Source organism: Lepisosteus platostomus, chromosome 11 (genome assembly GCF_059453375.1).
Source record: "Lepisosteus platostomus isolate fLepPlt1 chromosome 11, fLepPlt1.hap1, whole genome shotgun sequence".
NCBI lineage: Eukaryota > Metazoa > Chordata > Actinopteri > Semionotiformes > Lepisosteidae > Lepisosteus > Lepisosteus platostomus.
This window is the reverse complement of record NC_142621.1, coordinates 29,212,900-29,229,629: the sequence shown is the minus strand read 5'-3', so window position 1 is coordinate 29,229,629 and position 16,730 is coordinate 29,212,900. Positions and strand designations below refer to the sequence as shown.

At 39.2% G+C, this 16,730-nt stretch overlaps 1 protein-coding gene across 2 annotated transcripts; it reads left to right on the top strand.

The window, feature by feature from the left end:
* Window positions 1-423: 423 nt before the first annotated feature.
* Window positions 424-11,304, top strand: paox1 (polyamine oxidase (exo-N4-amino) 1). 2 transcript variants are annotated; one of them, XM_088599051.1, is made up of 9 exons: window positions 492-577; window positions 1,043-1,148; window positions 1,921-2,078; window positions 2,523-2,961; window positions 3,560-3,753; window positions 5,461-5,716; window positions 6,384-6,496; window positions 7,557-7,714; window positions 10,968-11,304. In XM_088599051.1, exons 3-9 carry the CDS (start codon window positions 1,931-1,933, stop codon window positions 11,094-11,096), a joined length of 1,437 nt encoding a protein of 478 aa, XP_088455177.1. In that variant the 5' UTR covers window positions 492-577; window positions 1,043-1,148; window positions 1,921-1,930; the 3' UTR covers window positions 11,097-11,304. The 2 variants fall into 2 exon arrangements, with proteins under 2 accessions (XP_088455176.1, XP_088455177.1); XM_088599050.1 differs by lacking the exon at window positions 1,043-1,148 and having other exon boundaries at window positions 424-577.
* Window positions 11,305-16,730: the final 5,426 nt, after the last annotated feature.

The following is a 16,730-nucleotide window of genomic DNA, read 5'->3' as shown; positions in this document are numbered from 1 at the left end:
GACTGTCACAACATTTAGGAGCAAACTTTTTCCCTGTACTGTTAAGTCTGTAATCTACAGAATGTGTAACTTCCTCTGTAATGGGCTATGACTCAGTTGTTTATTACTCACTGCCTCATGGAAAAACTTGATCATTTGTCATACTTATCTTCCCAGTAGTGGTTTTGGATAAAATCCTTCTGGTGTCAAAGGTAAATCAAAGTTTATTCAAATCAAATCAAAGTTTATTTATCAAATGCACAACAATACAGCGTGCAGCAGTAGTTGCGGGCAATGAAATGTCTTTTCATTGAAGAACTATACAAATGTAAGTTTTTATTCTTATTATAATCTTAATGGGCATTTAGCAATGTGGGACAGTCTGCAAGAAAATGCACTCTGCCTAGCTCCCTAGCTCTCCTGCCACGTTTCCCACACAGCTCCTGTTAAACCACACCCCTGACTCAGCTCACACAGTGAGTTTATAACTCTGTTTATAGCTCTCCAGTACAGGAAGTATATCTAGTGCACTCCATTTCAATTCAACATGAGGGAGGCTTCTGACACAGTTTGCTAATCTACAAAGACTTGTCTGAAAGTAAGTAACAGAATATATACCTCCTTTATTAACTGATGCATATGTTGTGTACTGAAGGTTATACAAACTAATTTTGTAGTTTACAAAATGTGAAGATTTAAATTTGTTAAAACTTTGCTGAACATTCCTATTATGTCTCTGCTGAGGTGAATATTTGGTAAATATGTGCAGTTGAGAATTCCTGTCTGCTCTCACTTTGAAAGTGGTTCAATAGTTAAGTTCAAGTAGGTAGTAGTTTTAATGTTTTCCCCTTTTTGACAACAGGAATCATAGCTAACTTAATGTGTAGTGAGCATTAATGTCCCCAAATAATGTGCTTGTGTTGGCACTGCGAAGAGCACATCTTATAGATTCTGTTGTAATCTACAGCTGGACTTTCATAGTTAACCTTTGACTTTTAAGTTTTTGCGAGGTCTGTAGAACAATTTTGATCCTTCAGGTTCTCATTAATTTTATGTTCTGCAGTATTTATGAGCTCATTTGGGCAGCTTAGCAGATTTATGCAGCTGCTTAAGGATATCTAGGCTGTCTTGCAGATTCTCCCTTCACTCTGTTCTGCTATGTGAGAAAGGTACTGTAGCCCCTTTTTTCCTCATGCATGGTTAAGAAATGGAAAGGATTTGAACGGTTTATACGCAAGGTAAATTAGTGTTCTCTAGATGAGCATGGAAATGTATTGGTTCTAGACAGAAAGTGTTACACAACCATGAAATTTTACTTGATTAAAAGTGAAACCTGTGATGCACAAATGTTTATTTTAGTGGTGAAACATGTCACTTAAAGTACATAGTGTTTTGGCTGTTTCATTTCCCAAGCTAAGAGCTGAAACAAAGGCTGTAAGCTGATGCATGCTGTAAACGTCACTGGAAGAAGTAAGCTGGATGTGTGTGCTACCTTTCACACATGCTGCTGAGCCTGTCTGTGTTGGGGATCTAAAATTCTGTCTTTGTACTGTATGAACCTAGGTACCAATGTATAGGTAGGTATATCTACCAAAGAACTAGAGGAGGCACTACCACGTATTTACTTAAGACCCATTTTTCAGGTTTTGTAAGCAGTATATCTTTACTTGCAATATGACTGTAAAAGAGGACTATCGGTGAAGGTAACTGGATGCTTGCTTAGAGGTCTGTGCTCATGTGCTCTGTCACAGGATATGCAGGAAGACTACAGGGTTACAGGCGAAGTTGCAGATGGCACTGTAGCTATGTGACTGAGCACTGTGAGGATCTTTGTCATGGCACGATGATTGCTCACAATTCTGCTGCCAAGATTTAGTCTTTGCTTTAAACCCTGGTGCTGGTAGTAAGTGAAAAGTTCTTATCCGTTCTTCTGTCCTGCAGCTGTATAAACATGAAAAAGAACCCAAGGATTGTGGTGGTGGGGGCTGGCTTGGCGGGGATAAGGGTGGCCACCAAGCTCCAGCAGGGTGGATTCAGTGATGTATATCTCTTGGAAGCTGCAGCTCAGCCAGGAGGCAGAGTTGCCAAGGCTCATCTGGGTAAGTGACATTCTTGTGTTTTGGGCACACATTCAAAATAAAGGATGTTACTAGAAATAAATAGGAGAAGGGTTTGTACTTTCTGCAATAGGGAAGTAAGATTATAGAAGTCATCTCTTGTATTTTTTTAAGGCCAAATGTGAATTTTGTTGCAACATGTGACTTTTTGGAATGGATGGGACTGTGCTCATTTCTGCTTATGATGAGCTTTCATTTCTGCTTGACATTTGTACTGCTAAAATTGCTGTAGTCCCTTCAGTCAATGGTTTCCATCATCTTATTCGAGATAATCTTCAAACACCAAACCCAAATGGGGTTATGAATTTGCATTAGCAAGAAAAGTCTGGCATTCACAGGCTTCACAAAATTTGTGTTCCTGTTTTATTGACAATTCTGTTACACTTTGGAAGTTTTATATAACACATTCGGTCATGTATTTAACAGGGAACACCTGGGTGGACACAGGCGCTCAGTTCATCCACGATGCCTCTGAATCAAATCCTGTATTCCGCCTGTCAAAACAGTATGGGCTTCTGCATGAAGTACAAGAGAAGAAAGGGAGGTGGAAAATTTACAGCAACACTGGCAGCGACATTGACATCAACTTTGCTGAAGGGGTGTACAGTGAAGGAGAAGGAATCATCCGCCAGAAGTACAGCAACTGTGCAGGGAAGAGCATGGGAGAGCACTTCGCTGAGAAGGCCCAGGGAATACTGGAGAAAATGGATGGTGATCCAGAGAGTAGAAAGTGGGCACCAGGCCTGCTCAGCATGGTGGCCAAGGACACTCTCATTGACATCGGGGCTTCAGACCTCAACTCAATTGCTCTAGATTCATGGCAGTATTTTGAACATAGCTCTGGAGATGATCTCAATATTGAAGGGTAGATCTCCCTTTCTGTATTTACCTTAAGATTAACATATTGTATATTAATAGTAATATAGGAGTCACACAGAGGACCAGAGAAAGGCAACTTTGCCATTGTAGGGCTTTGATCCTTCCTTCTGTTCTTAATTACTTAATTAACTCATGCATTGCAGATTATTTCTTTGTACTCTTGATGGACAAAAGGCTATCTGCTGACAGCACGTGCTCCTGTGCTTAGATAGAAATAGTGCATGTTTGTAACATCAGCGGTGGCATTTTCTTTAGGTTTTTAGTGAATCGGGGCTTTTCGGTTTGAGATTTTGTTTTAACAGCATCTCCATAGAGAGGGATACTAAATGTATGGATTGGCGTCCTCTATCTAAAACAAGTTTATTCACTAAGGTATCAATTGTAATGTATTGTCTTTGGCATCCATAGTTTTAGACATAAGCATTAGTGTTGAATCTCTAAAATTTAGTTCACATCTCAACACTTTATTGAATGAATAGAGATGCACTACACATTACACTTCATAAAATAATGAATATCAGGGCTTGTTCACCAAATCAAACTAAGTGCCAGATTGCTAGCTTTTTACTTTTTTGATGTTACAGAAACATGTTTCACTTAGTAGACAAGATACTGGAGGACTTCCCTAAAGACAAGATTTTGCTGAACACAGTTGTACGTCTGATTGAGTGGAATGGCTCTTTTAACTCCAAGGATTCTCAGCAGTATCCGGTACGTGTGGTTTACGGAGAAGATAAAGAACTTTTGGCCGATCATGTTGTGGTCACCATCTCCCTGGGTAAGGAGGGCTTCCTTATTTGCAAAGCCATTGAACTGTAGCTTTTCTGATGTGATTTACTGTATATAACAAAGCTTATGTTTTGAAACATCTGTTCCCTGGTAAAGTTTGAATCATCTACAAATGGCTTAGTAACAAAGTGCACTTAATTTGCTGCACTTTTCAACAAATTCCTACTAAATTGGATCACTTGCGGTAAAAATCCCATAGTCCAAACTTTGTCTGGTTTTTAACTGTAACCAGCATTTTCCCTTCTTCAGGGTTGAGTGGGTTCAGTCTGCAAGCACACCTTCATCCTGCCCTGATCTGACCAGTGGTCTTGGCAGGCTCTTCTGCCTTTGCTATGTTTCTAGTACGAGATGTATCATTCCTCCGGTTGATACTTTCTCTCGCTGTAGGCTTGTGGGGCCAACTGTGAAAAATGGCAGGGGACTTTACAAAGTTTGGAGGAAAGCATACAGTCATTATTGCTTTCTGTGCTGGTTTGAGGATCATAGTCGTGACCTGAACATACCGGCAATTCAAGACTGGTGTGTTAGAAAATAATTCCAAGTTTACAAGAAATAGACCAGGTTCTACATCACTGAAGGAACCATTCTTTACCAGTTCTAACCTAAGGTTGATCAAATACAGAAGCACTGCTTCCTAGTAATAAGATGTCAGTTGCTCTGAGGAGTGGGAAATGATGTGCATGATATGCCGAAGAAACAGCAAACTTAACCAGCTGCAGGATGAGTAATCACCAAACTGCAAATCTGTATTGTGCCCTATCATACAGCTTATATGGCAAAGTTATGAGGAGAGTTTTGCAGCTATGCTATTCAGAAGCATAGGGGTCTTCCTGTTTTGTTCAAACTGAGATATGAGTGACTTCAAATATTTTGCTTCATTTTCAGAATATTGTCTTGGTCTTACCTTACAAATGCTTAAAGGCACCTATGAATATATGCAGAACTCTGTAGAACAAGAGTTACATATCTTTAGTTGTTGTGTAGTTAATCTAGGGCTTGCTTTGATAAATACAACATTATTTAAACTTTGTACAATCTTAGCATTTGTGGTGCAACACAGAATGTAATACTATTCATGATCCACTTAGCTTTTGCTACACCATTACAAGAGAAAAACAACACTATTGTTAGTTTGACATAACAATACAAAAGAAATGCAATCAGCATAGCAGTCTTTTTTAGGAAGCCCGGAAAGTAATCACAATGTTTTATAAACATACTCTCATAAAATTGATGCATTCCCTGATGCTGTATTAAAAAGCTTAATTAACAGAGATGTTGCTTTCACCCTGCTTTATAAATCCTTCTGTGTATCGTATTGCCTTTTCTTATTTTCTTATTATTCTTTATTAAAATGTGATAAAAGGAAATGTGACTATGTCTCCTCCACTGAATTAAAACACAAAGGCATGGAAGTAGACCTGAAACATAGAATTCTGACACTTTTTGTTTCCTTGCAATCATTATTTGGTTGATAAAAAAAAAATCTTTACATTTTGAGGACAATTGTCTGCTTGTCATGAGTGACTATTTTTTGTGATAACTTTTTCCACAATTCAGTTATGTCCCCATATGGACAGTAATACAAATTCTGTCCCACATGCAGGCATGGAGTGCACAGTGTTTTCTGAAGGCTGTTTCTCACAAAGCTCTCTAAAGAGTAATATCCTTTTGTGTGTTTTTCTTCTTGCTTTAGGTTGTTTGAAATCAATAGCCTCCTCCCTCTTTTCTCCCCAACTCCCTGATGACAAGATTCAGGCTATTGAGAAACTCAAGTTTGGGACCATGAACAAAGTATTTCTGGAGTACGAGGAGGCTTTCTGGGAGAGTGGCGTGAACGAGATTAGCCTACTCTGGAAGGATGAGACCCCCTCCTTTCAGTACACTGATTCTGATCCTAATGCCTGGCTGAGGTTTCTCCACAACTTTACAGTCATGCTTCCACAAGAGAGGTAGGCAGCAGGCAGTATGGCTACTATTATCGCAAAAGGAAATGTTCCAGCAACATTTACTCCTATTAGATGCTATGATATTGTTGGCATTTTATAATTTCATAACCCGGGGAAATAAGCATGGGGAGTTGAAGCTGCTAAAAATGGGGAATTTTTAAGAATATAAAAATGTCACAATGAGAGGAGGCCACTCAGCCGTTTTAGCTGTTTGGAAGTAAGCAACTAATTGGTTGAAGTATGTCATTAACCATTTTTGTAAACAAAACAGGGTATGAGAGTATGGCTGCTGTTGCTGAATAGCTTGTTCCACGTTCTCACAACCGTCGGGGCAAAGTACTGCTTCATCCTTTGTTTCCTAAGTGTACACCATTGCCATTTTCTCTTCTCATTTACCAGGTGACAACGTTCTGTGTTCAAGTTATATTAAGAAAAAGAAACCAAGCACATTGTACTGGCTTTGTCACTTTGTTGCTTGTCCCTGCTAGCTTGCATTAGACTTTATATTTTCCATTTTCTATGCAGCTTGTGATCAGTGCACGTCAGGGATTTTTTAAGGCAGTTTTCAGTTAACCGTAAAGGGATGGTCAGTGTGTAGCTGTCAATGGCTGGTTCGGTCATTAAACTGCACTTAACTCCAGGATGTATGAATGTGTTTGTGCTTGGCCAGGTTTGGGAATGTCCTGATTCTGTGGGCTTCTGGACGAGTGGCTGAGCAGATAGAGGAAAAGACTGAGGAGGAGCTCTCTGTGGCAATCACTGAACAACTTCGGAAATTCACTGGTAATATTTTTATTGCAACTATAGCTATGATTGCCACTGCTGCTGCTAATGCTAACACTCCTGCTTACAGAAAGTTTGGAAATATAATATTCTGAACTGCAGAACATAAGAAAAGTTGCAATGAAGTGGAAGCCTGCAGTTCATCCTATGTATGTGGTTGTAAGTAGCTTGTTGATGCTTAGATCTCGAAAGTGATTTCTTGAAGGACCCCAGAGAATCTGTTTCAACAACATTTTTGTTCCATTGCCCTTTGTATAAACAAATGCATTTCCACATAATTTCCACATGTGTACTTAAAGGGGAACTGCAGTCCCAATTTCTCAAACTGGTTATTAAATCTTGGTAACAAATTAAATTAATTGATATTACAGAAAAAAAGACAAATTTCAAATTAACCACAAAATCGTGAAGTTTGTGAAAGTACTCTTATGTCAACACAAACCCCTGGTCTCACCACAGGCAAGAGAGAGAATTGCACTGTGATGTGGCCCTTCCTGCTCACTAGCCACTGTAATCACTAGAGTAATGTGATGTACAAGCGAATAAGTACAGGTTGTGCAACAGACATTTCACTACAGAAATGTTCCAATGTGATCTGCATGCAGTTAACAAGTAAGTAGTATTTGTTGGCAAAACCATCTCAAAATCAAGAGAAATATTTATATTGGATTACAAGACATGTATTCACAAGCCTGCTTGTTTATAATGTCATAGGGCCACACACATCACCAAAAATCTTGTGGCCTCATTCTGAATTGCAGAATATGGCACTGTGCATACCTGGAAATTGTTTATTGTGTGGTGTAAATTAGAGGTTTTACACATTGCTTTGTGCATTTTACTTTTATTGTGGTTTGAAATGCACTTATCAATGCTGATTCTTTCTAACCCCAAAATATAAAAATAGCATTGCAGTTCCCCTTTAAGTCTGTTTAGGGTTAAGAGTGAGGAGACATTTCCTTTAAAACACAACAGCATTACTGTTGACAGTTAAATATCTTATCAACGGCAGCAGAAATATTATAACAATTATTATTATTGCTATTATTTCTCCTTTCAGGAAAGCTTGATCTACCTCCCCCCAGGAGAATTGTATGCACTAAGTGGTACAGTAACTCCTTCATTCGTGGTGCCTACACCTACCTGCCTGTAGGAGTAGATGGCAAGCTGATGGACAAACTGGCACTGCCTCTGCCAGGCAGGGAGGCTGCTGGCCAGGTGGGTGTGACAACTGATGCCCCCTTCAGTGGTGCCTCTATGGCAGCCCATGGTTTCTTTGCTTATGTCCGATTCAGGGTCTAACCAACGTAAAGTGGATGTAGAAAGTATTTTGAAAATGTTTCTCTCCTTTAGCATTAACGCTCCATAATAAGCTCTGACTCAACCAGTTGTTTTCAGAATTTGCACAGTATGTTAATTGGAATCCTCCTGTTTGCAATTAACGTTGTTAACTATTCAGATGGAACAGACCTCTCTTTAGCTGCCTTTAGACCTGTAAGGATAGATATACCTGTCTGTGTGCGTTCTCACTGTTGGACATTGCATACAAATTAGACAAGGGGCCCAAAACAATCCTAAAAAACTAACAATGTCTCATAACTGAGTTTGGAGAAACTTTGAGTGAGTCAACAGTGGTTCAAGTATGTAATTAACAAATCTGGGCTGTCTGGTAGTGGTTAGGAGGAAGCCATCTTTGAAAAAAGCACATAGGAGCCTCTGGAAACAATACAGAACAAAATTGTCATCTAATGACAAAAATTCTGTTATTTGGCCATAATGCCAAGATTTATGTCTGGTGAAAGAAGAGAATTGCTCATTACTCAAAAAACACAATCTCCACATATAAGCATGGTGGTGGCAGCATAATGTGGTGGGGACTGGTATGCTTGTCAAAATAGAGGGCAGAATGAATGAAGCAAAAAAAAAAGGCATATCCTGAAGCACAACCTGGAACCATCTGCAAAAGATCTTTCTGAGACACAGAAATTCAGATTCATAATTCAACAGGACAATGACCCTAAATCCAAAGACATTATAGTCCTTGAGTGGCTTAATGTTGTAGGGTTACTTTTCATTTGTTTTTGTTTTTATTTTCAAAAAGAAGAAGGTTGAAGTCCTTGAAAGGCCCAGTAAAAGTCCAGACGTAAAGAAAATTCTGTGGCAGGAACTGAAGATTGCTTTACACCACCATTCTCTGAGTAACCTGCAATTATGCAAAAATGAATCACGCAAGATGTGAAAAGCTGGTTACAACTCCCCATAAAAAACTTGAGGTTGTAATTGCTGCAAAAGTGGGAGCAAATCAGTATTAAAATGCTTAAGGTCTCGGGGGAGTGAAAACTTGTTCAAGCTAGATTTTTCAGTTTTCTATTTTTCATAACATATTTTCTTACAATAAAAAATATTATCCCCCATTAAAATGTTAGTAGTTTTTTGCTAATAGTACAAAAATAATTATTTGCAGAAGTGTTGCAATTTGAGGTTGTAACACACCAAAATGTTGTGCAATCCAAGGGAGGTCATGACTTTCTACACCCACTGTAGCTCTCAAGGGTTAGGAATGAAAGAATGTTTACCAGTGTTGTAGACAAAGCAGTTTCCTCATCTTTGTGCTGCCTAGGGCTTTTCTCTTGTCCTTTGGTTTGCAATAGAAGTAATTTCAGAATTTATCTGCTAGTCCTTACATCAAAACATTGTGGTGGATTGTTCCTGTTGTGACAGTATGGAGTAGAAGGGGCCTGCAATGTCAATGCAAAGTCAATGTCCCAGGTGAGGGGATTGAAGCACTGGTGTGAGGTTAGCAGGGACCAAAAATCATACAAAAAGAGTGAAGATATAAAATAGGGCTTACCCTGTTTAGCGGGGTCCAGTTCGGTAGAACAGGGCGACTAAGGCAAAAACAAAACAAAAACTTAGTGTGAGAAAAAAGTGTATGTGTACCTGCCCTGGTGGAAATATGTGATGGGACAGGTAAAAAGTAAAGAAAAATAACACCTAACGTGGATGCAATCCTCCCTGGGACTGTTGGTGTAAAACTCCCCCTTCCGGGGTGTCCCTACTTGTCCCTTTGGGGGGTGTCCAGTGTGCTTTTATAGGATCTTGAGAGCTATGGCTCATCTAGAAGCCAGGACAGCTGTGACTATGAAGACGAAGCGTTGTCCTTCTACCAGGGCTCCGCCTCCACACTGCGTAATACCCCTGTGTAATGCCACACTGTTAAGGGGGACTGTAATGTCAGTGGAGCCAGCAAAGCAGCAGCTCAAAGACCATCTAAATAGTTCACCTGTTGTAGTTACTTTGTTTGCTAATTGTTTGAAATGTTGAATTTGCATGTGGGTTTAATTAGGGAGATTGTCACAGGTTAGCATTGCTGCCTTGAAGTTCTGGGTCCCCTGGGTCCTATCACCATACCTGGGGTCCTAACTCAGTGCAGTTTGTATAATTCTCCCCATTTCCACATGCGTCCGAAGACAGACTGGTAGGTTCATTGGCTTCTAGGAAAACTGGTCCTTGTTTGCATGTCTGTGCATCTCTAGATTTAGATTTAGGCATTCCATTAGGACAAATGGGAGCTTATCTAGGTAAAGTCTTTGTCCAGGTGGAAGCAAATAAGTAATAAATGGGAATGGCTGGAAAACAGAACATTTCTCATTCATTCAGGGCCTGAGAATACCACCAACAGGACATGACCGTGTATAGATGTACAGTATGTCAGATTGAAGTAGTTCAGGTGGGTAGCTGTGTCAGCATTCGTAGTCTGCAAAGGAACAAGTAATAGGTTTATTCCATGCTGAAAAGAGAAGAGAGAAAACACAACGTGAACACACCTGAAGAAGGCTTCACAGTAAAGATTAATTTTGTGGTGAACACAGTCAAGAGAAGACACACCAGTTTGGCTGTTAAGCCTTCTTTAGGTCTAAGGGAGAGAGAGGAAAGTAGCAGGGAACAAAGGACAGTGCAGCGAGATATAAAGTGTTTAGAGTTGACTGCCAGTAGACCAGGAAGCAAAATTTCAGTAGACTAAGTGTATCTTGGTGGCAGTAAACTCTATATAGTTAAAACAGACAGGATAATGTGTATAATAAATATACAGAGCAGGCTGGGAATGTATTAAACATTAAGATCTACATTAATAAACATTAAGATCTACAATATCTTGGACCTTCTGTCACTTTCGCTTTTAGCAAGAGTTTTTTATGTGCCAAAGTCCCATCTGGAGAATGGCCATCCTGAGGTGAGGGCTTTACCAGTTTGGATAACTTTTTAATGGTCACACTGAAGCATTCCTAACATATCAGTGGCTGTGAAACACACTGCTCATCACAGCCACTCTCCAAACAGTTCTTTGAAACACCTTATCTTGAAAGTCTCTCTGGAATTTATTTTCTAGGAACATAAAAAATCTTCCTCCATCTTTGACATGAAGGTGATTTCCTTTTGACTGAAGCTATTCTTAAACTTTTGGTTCCAGGCGCTGCAGGTGCTGTTTGTGGGAGAAAGCACTATGAAGAACTTGTATGGCACAGTACAGGGGGCCCTGCTGTCAGGCGACAGAGAGGCAGACAGGCTCATCCAGCACTACCAGAGGACCGTGCCCTAAAGCTCAACGTGACACTGATGAAAACTATTATTTTCTTACTGCACTTCTGTATATATAGATACTTGATTGTCCCCTGCTGTGGAAATTTGTCTTCTCCCATAGACGCACACCAAATTCCTCTTTGTGCTCCACTGTGAAGCAGCAGTTTAATGAAGTCGGGTCTTTGCCTGCTGCAGTTCCCTTGCAATAAACAAATCCTCTCTTGCCATGCTGGATCCACCATTAATCTCACTATCTTCCTCTTCCTTTCACACAACTTGTGTATTTTCTTGTCTTTAATGAGAATATGCACTCACTCGCTAAAACATTAGGAATTCCCAAACAATTTCCAGGTGTCAAGGGGCCCTTTCATTTCTTCTTTTTCTTTATTGCTCCCCATCCCTCTTCCCAAGGTCTTGTCCAAACTAGAAAATCCACGCCACACACCTATAAGATAAGTGCCAATATCTTAGCTGTGGTAATTGCCTTAGGTTTGGGTAACCAGTATGTTCTTCAAACCTTGTGATTTTCAATCCTCCCTAATTGTTTTCTGCCCCATTGTCTGCATTTGAATACGTTGGAGTTGGGGGAGGAAATAGACACAGGAGTACAGCAGACACCCACACATTGACACAATCCTGGACGCAAAATGCAAACTGAATTAATCCCAGCCCATAAACCTGCCTCTTCTTCAGCTGTTGGCTTTCTGTGACAAATGCACCACCAGTTAAGCTTCTTATAAGGTCACTTATATCCACCTCTTTTTTTGCATTGCACAATAAATTTAGAAAAAGGCCTGATCAGCTTCTATTTTACAGTCCTCGGGAGTCATGGTACATGCTGTATACTGGGCCATTGCTAATTCTTTGGATAGGATATGGCACTCCTATGGACATGTCACTTTCAAATATTTTGTTAGGATAATGTACAAGGAGAGGAAAAACAGTGCTAGTTGTTTGATCCTTTGTGCGCATTTTGATCCCAGAATCTCTCTCATTCACATCTTGACGGATTCCATCAGCTTCAACAGCTTTATAATGACCCTTCTTGTTAGAAAGGATGGGAAAGGGACGCTGTCCGACTGCTCCCTGCCAAAAACACCACATAGCTCTGGCTCTCCATGTGACATTGGTTTCTTATAAATAAATTCAGTTATAAGTACTGTGGGCATGTATGCAGTTTTAAAAAAACACAACACTTCAGAAATGATTGGTTTCGTGAAACGGGAAAATGAAGAATATTTCATTTGTTAATATCCCTGTGATTTCAAAGCCCATGGCAAGAGTTTGAAAGTTAAATCAGGTTCTTTTGAACTGTTGCTTGTAGGGCAATTCAGACACCATTCCTTTTTGGGGCAAAGCACTGTATACAGCCATATAGGTCAGAATAAAATGTTTAGAAAACATTGAAAGAACTATATTCCTAAATATCCTTTCAGCCCTAAAACACAGCCATGCCATCAAAAACTGTCTACATTCAATGGGAATAAAACCCTAACCCTAGCTTCAGGTTTTGCTAGGTTAGGGGTCAAATATTTCTCAAAGACGTTTCACAATATTCCACTCATTTGACTGGAAAATGTGCTTCTCTGAATCAAAATATTAGTCTGAAATGACAATACAACACTGCCAGAACCAAAAGACTGTATCAGGAATGGTCAATTTAATTTTTGAAAGGTATTCTTTCATTGGAAATGTTGTGTTGCACGGAGTGCTAAATGAATGTACGTTAAGGCTTAAGTGGCCTAAAAGTCCAAAACAACTAATACATTTTGGCTTCATTTGTTAATATCCCTGTGATTTCAAAGCACATGGCAAGAGTTTGAAAGTTAAATCAGGTTCTTTCGAACTGTTGCTTGTAGCGCAATTCAGACACCATTTCTTTTTGGGGCAAAGCACTATATACAGCCATATAGGTCAGAAAAAAATGTTTAGAAAACATTGAAAGAACTATGTTCCTAAGTAACCTTTCAGCCCTAAAACACAGCCATGCCATCAAAAACTGTCTACATTCAATGGGAATAAAACCCTAACCCTAGCTTCGGGTTTTGTGAGGTTAGGGTTCAAATATTCCTCAAAGACGCTACACAATTTTCCACTCATTTGACTGGAAAATGTGCTTCTCTGAATCAAAATATTAGTCTGAAATGACAATACAACACTGCCAAAACCAAAAGAGTGCATCAGGGATGGTCAAATTAATTTTTGCAAGGTATTCTTTTATTCGAAATGTTGTGTTGCATGGAGTGCTAAATGAAAGTACGTTAAGGCTTAGGTGGCCTAAAAGTCCAGAACAACTAATACATTTTGGCTTCATTTGTTAATATCCCTGTGATTTAAAAGCCCATTGCAAGAGTGTGAACATTAAATCACGTTCTTTCAAACTGTTGCTTGTAGGGCAATTCAGACACCATTCCTTTTTGGGGCAAAGCACTGTATACAGCCATATAGGTCAGAAAAAAATGTTTAGAAAACATTGAAAGAACTAGGAATAGGTTAATTCCATGCTGAAAAAAAGAAGAAAGAGAACACAACGTTTCGGCCGTGGAGCCTTCTTCAGGTGTGAGAGAGACAGGGCAGTAGGCAAAGGTAAAGTAGCGGGAGAACAAAGGTTGGGAGGGAGGAGGAGTGAGAGGCGTGAGCAGGGGACAGAAAGAGAGGCCAATCAAGAGGTGTGAAGTCAGAATGGGTGCAGAGAGGTGTGAAATGAAACTTCCAATGAATGGAGAAAATGTAAAAGAACAGTAATCTGTCGTTAAGTGAAGGGAGAATGTGTGATCCTAGCTGCAGAATAATTTTAGTTTCGGTGGTCTTTCTGATGTATGAAAGAACTATATTCCTAAGTAACCTTTCAGCCCTAAAACACAGCCAAGCCATCAAAAACTGTCTACATTCAATGGGAATAAAACCCTAACCCTAGCTTCGGGTTTTGTGAGGTTAGGGTTCAAATATTCCTCAAAGACGCTACACAATTTTCCACTCATTTGACTGGAAAATGTGCTTCTCTGAATCAAAATATTAGTCTGAAATGACAATACAACACTGCCAAAACCAAAAGAGTGCATCAGGGATGGTCAAATTAATTTTTGCAAGGTATTCTTTTATTCGAAATGTTGTGTTGCATGGAGTGCTAAATGAAAGTACGTTAAGGCTTAGGTGGCCTAAAAGTCCAGAACAACTAATACATTTTGGCTTCATTTGTTAATATCCCTGTGATTTAAAAGCCCATTGCAAGAGTGTGAACATTAAATCACGTTCTTTCAAACTGTTGCTTGTAGGGCAATTCAGACACCATTCCTTTTTGGGGCAAAGCACTGTATACAGCCATATAGGTCAGAAAAAAATGTTTAGAAAACATTGAAAGAACTAGGAATAGGTTTATTCCATGCTGAAAAAAAGAAGAAAGAGAACACAACGTTTCGGCCGTGGAGCCTTCTTCAGGTGTGAGAGAGACAGGGCAGTAGGCAAAGGTAAAGTAGCGGGAGAACAAAGGTTGGGAGGGAGGAGGAGTGAGAGGCGTGAGCAGGGGACAGAAAGAGACGCCAATCAAGAGGTGTGAAGTCAGAATGGGTGCAGAGAGGTGTGAAATGAAACTTCCAATGAATGGAGAAAATGTAAAAGAACAGTAATCTGTCATTAAGTGAAGGGAGAATGTGTGATCCTAGCTGCAGAATAATTTTAGTTTCGGTGGTCTTTCTGATGTATGAAAGAACTATATTCCTAAGTAACCTTTCAGCCCTAAAACACAGCCAAGCCATCAAAAACTGTCTACATTCAATGGGAATAAAACCCTAACCCTAGCTTCGGGTTTTGTGAGGTTAGGGTTCAAATATTCCTCAAAGACGCTACACAATTTTCCACTCATTTGACTGGAAAATGTGCTTCTCTGAATCAAAATATTAGTCTGAAATAACAATACAACACTGCCAAAACCAAAAGAGTGAATCAGGAAAGGTCAAATTAATTTTTGAAAGGGATTCTTTCATTGGAAATGTTGTGTTGCACGGAGTGCTAAATGAATGTACGTTAAGGCTTAAGTGGCCTAAAAGTCCAAAACAACTAATACATTTTGGCTTCATTTGTTAATATCCCTGTGATTTCAAAGCACATGGCAAGAGTTTGAAAATTTAATCAGGTTATTCTGAACTGTTGCTTGTAGGGCAATTCAGACACCATTCCTTTTTGGGGAAAAGCACTGTATACAGCCATATAGGTCAGAAACAAATGTTTAGAAAACATTGAAAGAACTATATTCCTAAGTATCCTTTCAGACCTAAAACACAGCCATGCCATCAAAAACTGTCTACATTCAATGGGAATAAAACCCTAACCCTAGCTTCAGGTTTTGCCAGGTTAGGGTTCAAATATTTCTCAAAGACTATCACAATATTCCACTCATTTGACTGGAAATTGTGCTTCTCTGAATCAAAATATTAGTCTGAAATGACAATACAACTCTGCCAAAACCAAAAGAGTGTATCAGGAATGGTCAAATTAATTTTTGAAAGGTATTCTTTCATTGGAAATGTTGTGCTGCACGGAGTGCTAAATGAATGTACGTTAAGGCTTAAGTGGCCTAAAAGTCCAGAACAACTAATACTTTTTGGATTCATTTGTTAATATCCCTGTGATTTCAAAGCCCATGGCAAGAGTTTGAAAATTTAATCAGATTCTTCTGAAGTGTTGCTTGTAGGGCAATTCAGACACCATTTCTTTTTGGGGCAAAGCACTGTATACAGCCATATAGGTCAGAAATAAATGTTTAGAAAACATCGAAAAGACTATATTCCTAAATATCCTTTCAGCCCTAAAACACAGCCATGCCATCAAAAACTGTCTACATTCAATGAGAATAAAACCCTAACCCTAGCTTCAGGTTTTGCTAGATTAGGGTTCAAATATTCCTCAAAGACGCTACACAATATTCCACTCATTTGACTGGAAAATGTGCTTCTCTGAATCAAAATATTAGTCTGAAATAACAATACAACACTGCCAAAACCAAAAGAGTGAATCAGGAAAGGTCAAATTAATTTTTGAAAGGTATTCTTTCATTGGAAATGTTGTGTTGCACGGAGTGCTAAATGAATGTACGTTAAGGCTTAAGTGGGCTAAAAGTCCAAAACAACTAATACATTTTGGCTTTATTTGTTAATATCCCTGTGATTTCAAAGCACATGGCAAGAGTTTGAAAATTTAATCAGGTTCTTCTGAACTGTTGCTTGTAGGGCAATTCAGACACCATTTCTTTTGGGGCAAAGCACTGTATACAGCCATATAGGTCAGAAAAAAATGTTTAGAAAACATTGAAAGAACTATATTCCTAAGTATCCTTTCAGCACTAAAACACAGCCATACCATCAAAAACTGTCTACATTCAATGGGAATAAAACCCTAACCCTAGCTTCAGATTTTGCCAGTGTAGTGTGCTCTCTGAAGGCACCAGTTCTGTAGGGTTTGGGCATTTACTGGGACAATTATTAATTGTAGCAGTAAATCACAAAATGATTCTTTTGATGGCCTTAGAATCCAACCATGAGATATAACTCAAACAACGCACACACACAGGTACTAATACACGAGGATACATTTATTAATACATAGAATATGCATATAAACCTAACAGATCTTATCGAGAGGGTTATCAGAATACAAA

Bases quoted from the DNA above. Each gene is read 5' to 3' on its own strand.
- paox1 (XM_088599050.1), top strand. From the start codon at position 1,931: ATGAAAAAGAACCCAAGGATTGTGGTGGTGGGGGCTGGCTTGGCGGGG. The intron at 2,079-2,522 runs GTAAGTGACATT...TGTATTTAACAG, and splicing joins AGTTGCCAAGGCTCATCTGG to GGAACACCTGGGTGGACACA. The intron at 2,962-3,559 runs GTAGATCTCCCT...TTGATGTTACAG, and splicing joins GATGATCTCAATATTGAAGG to AAACATGTTTCACTTAGTAG.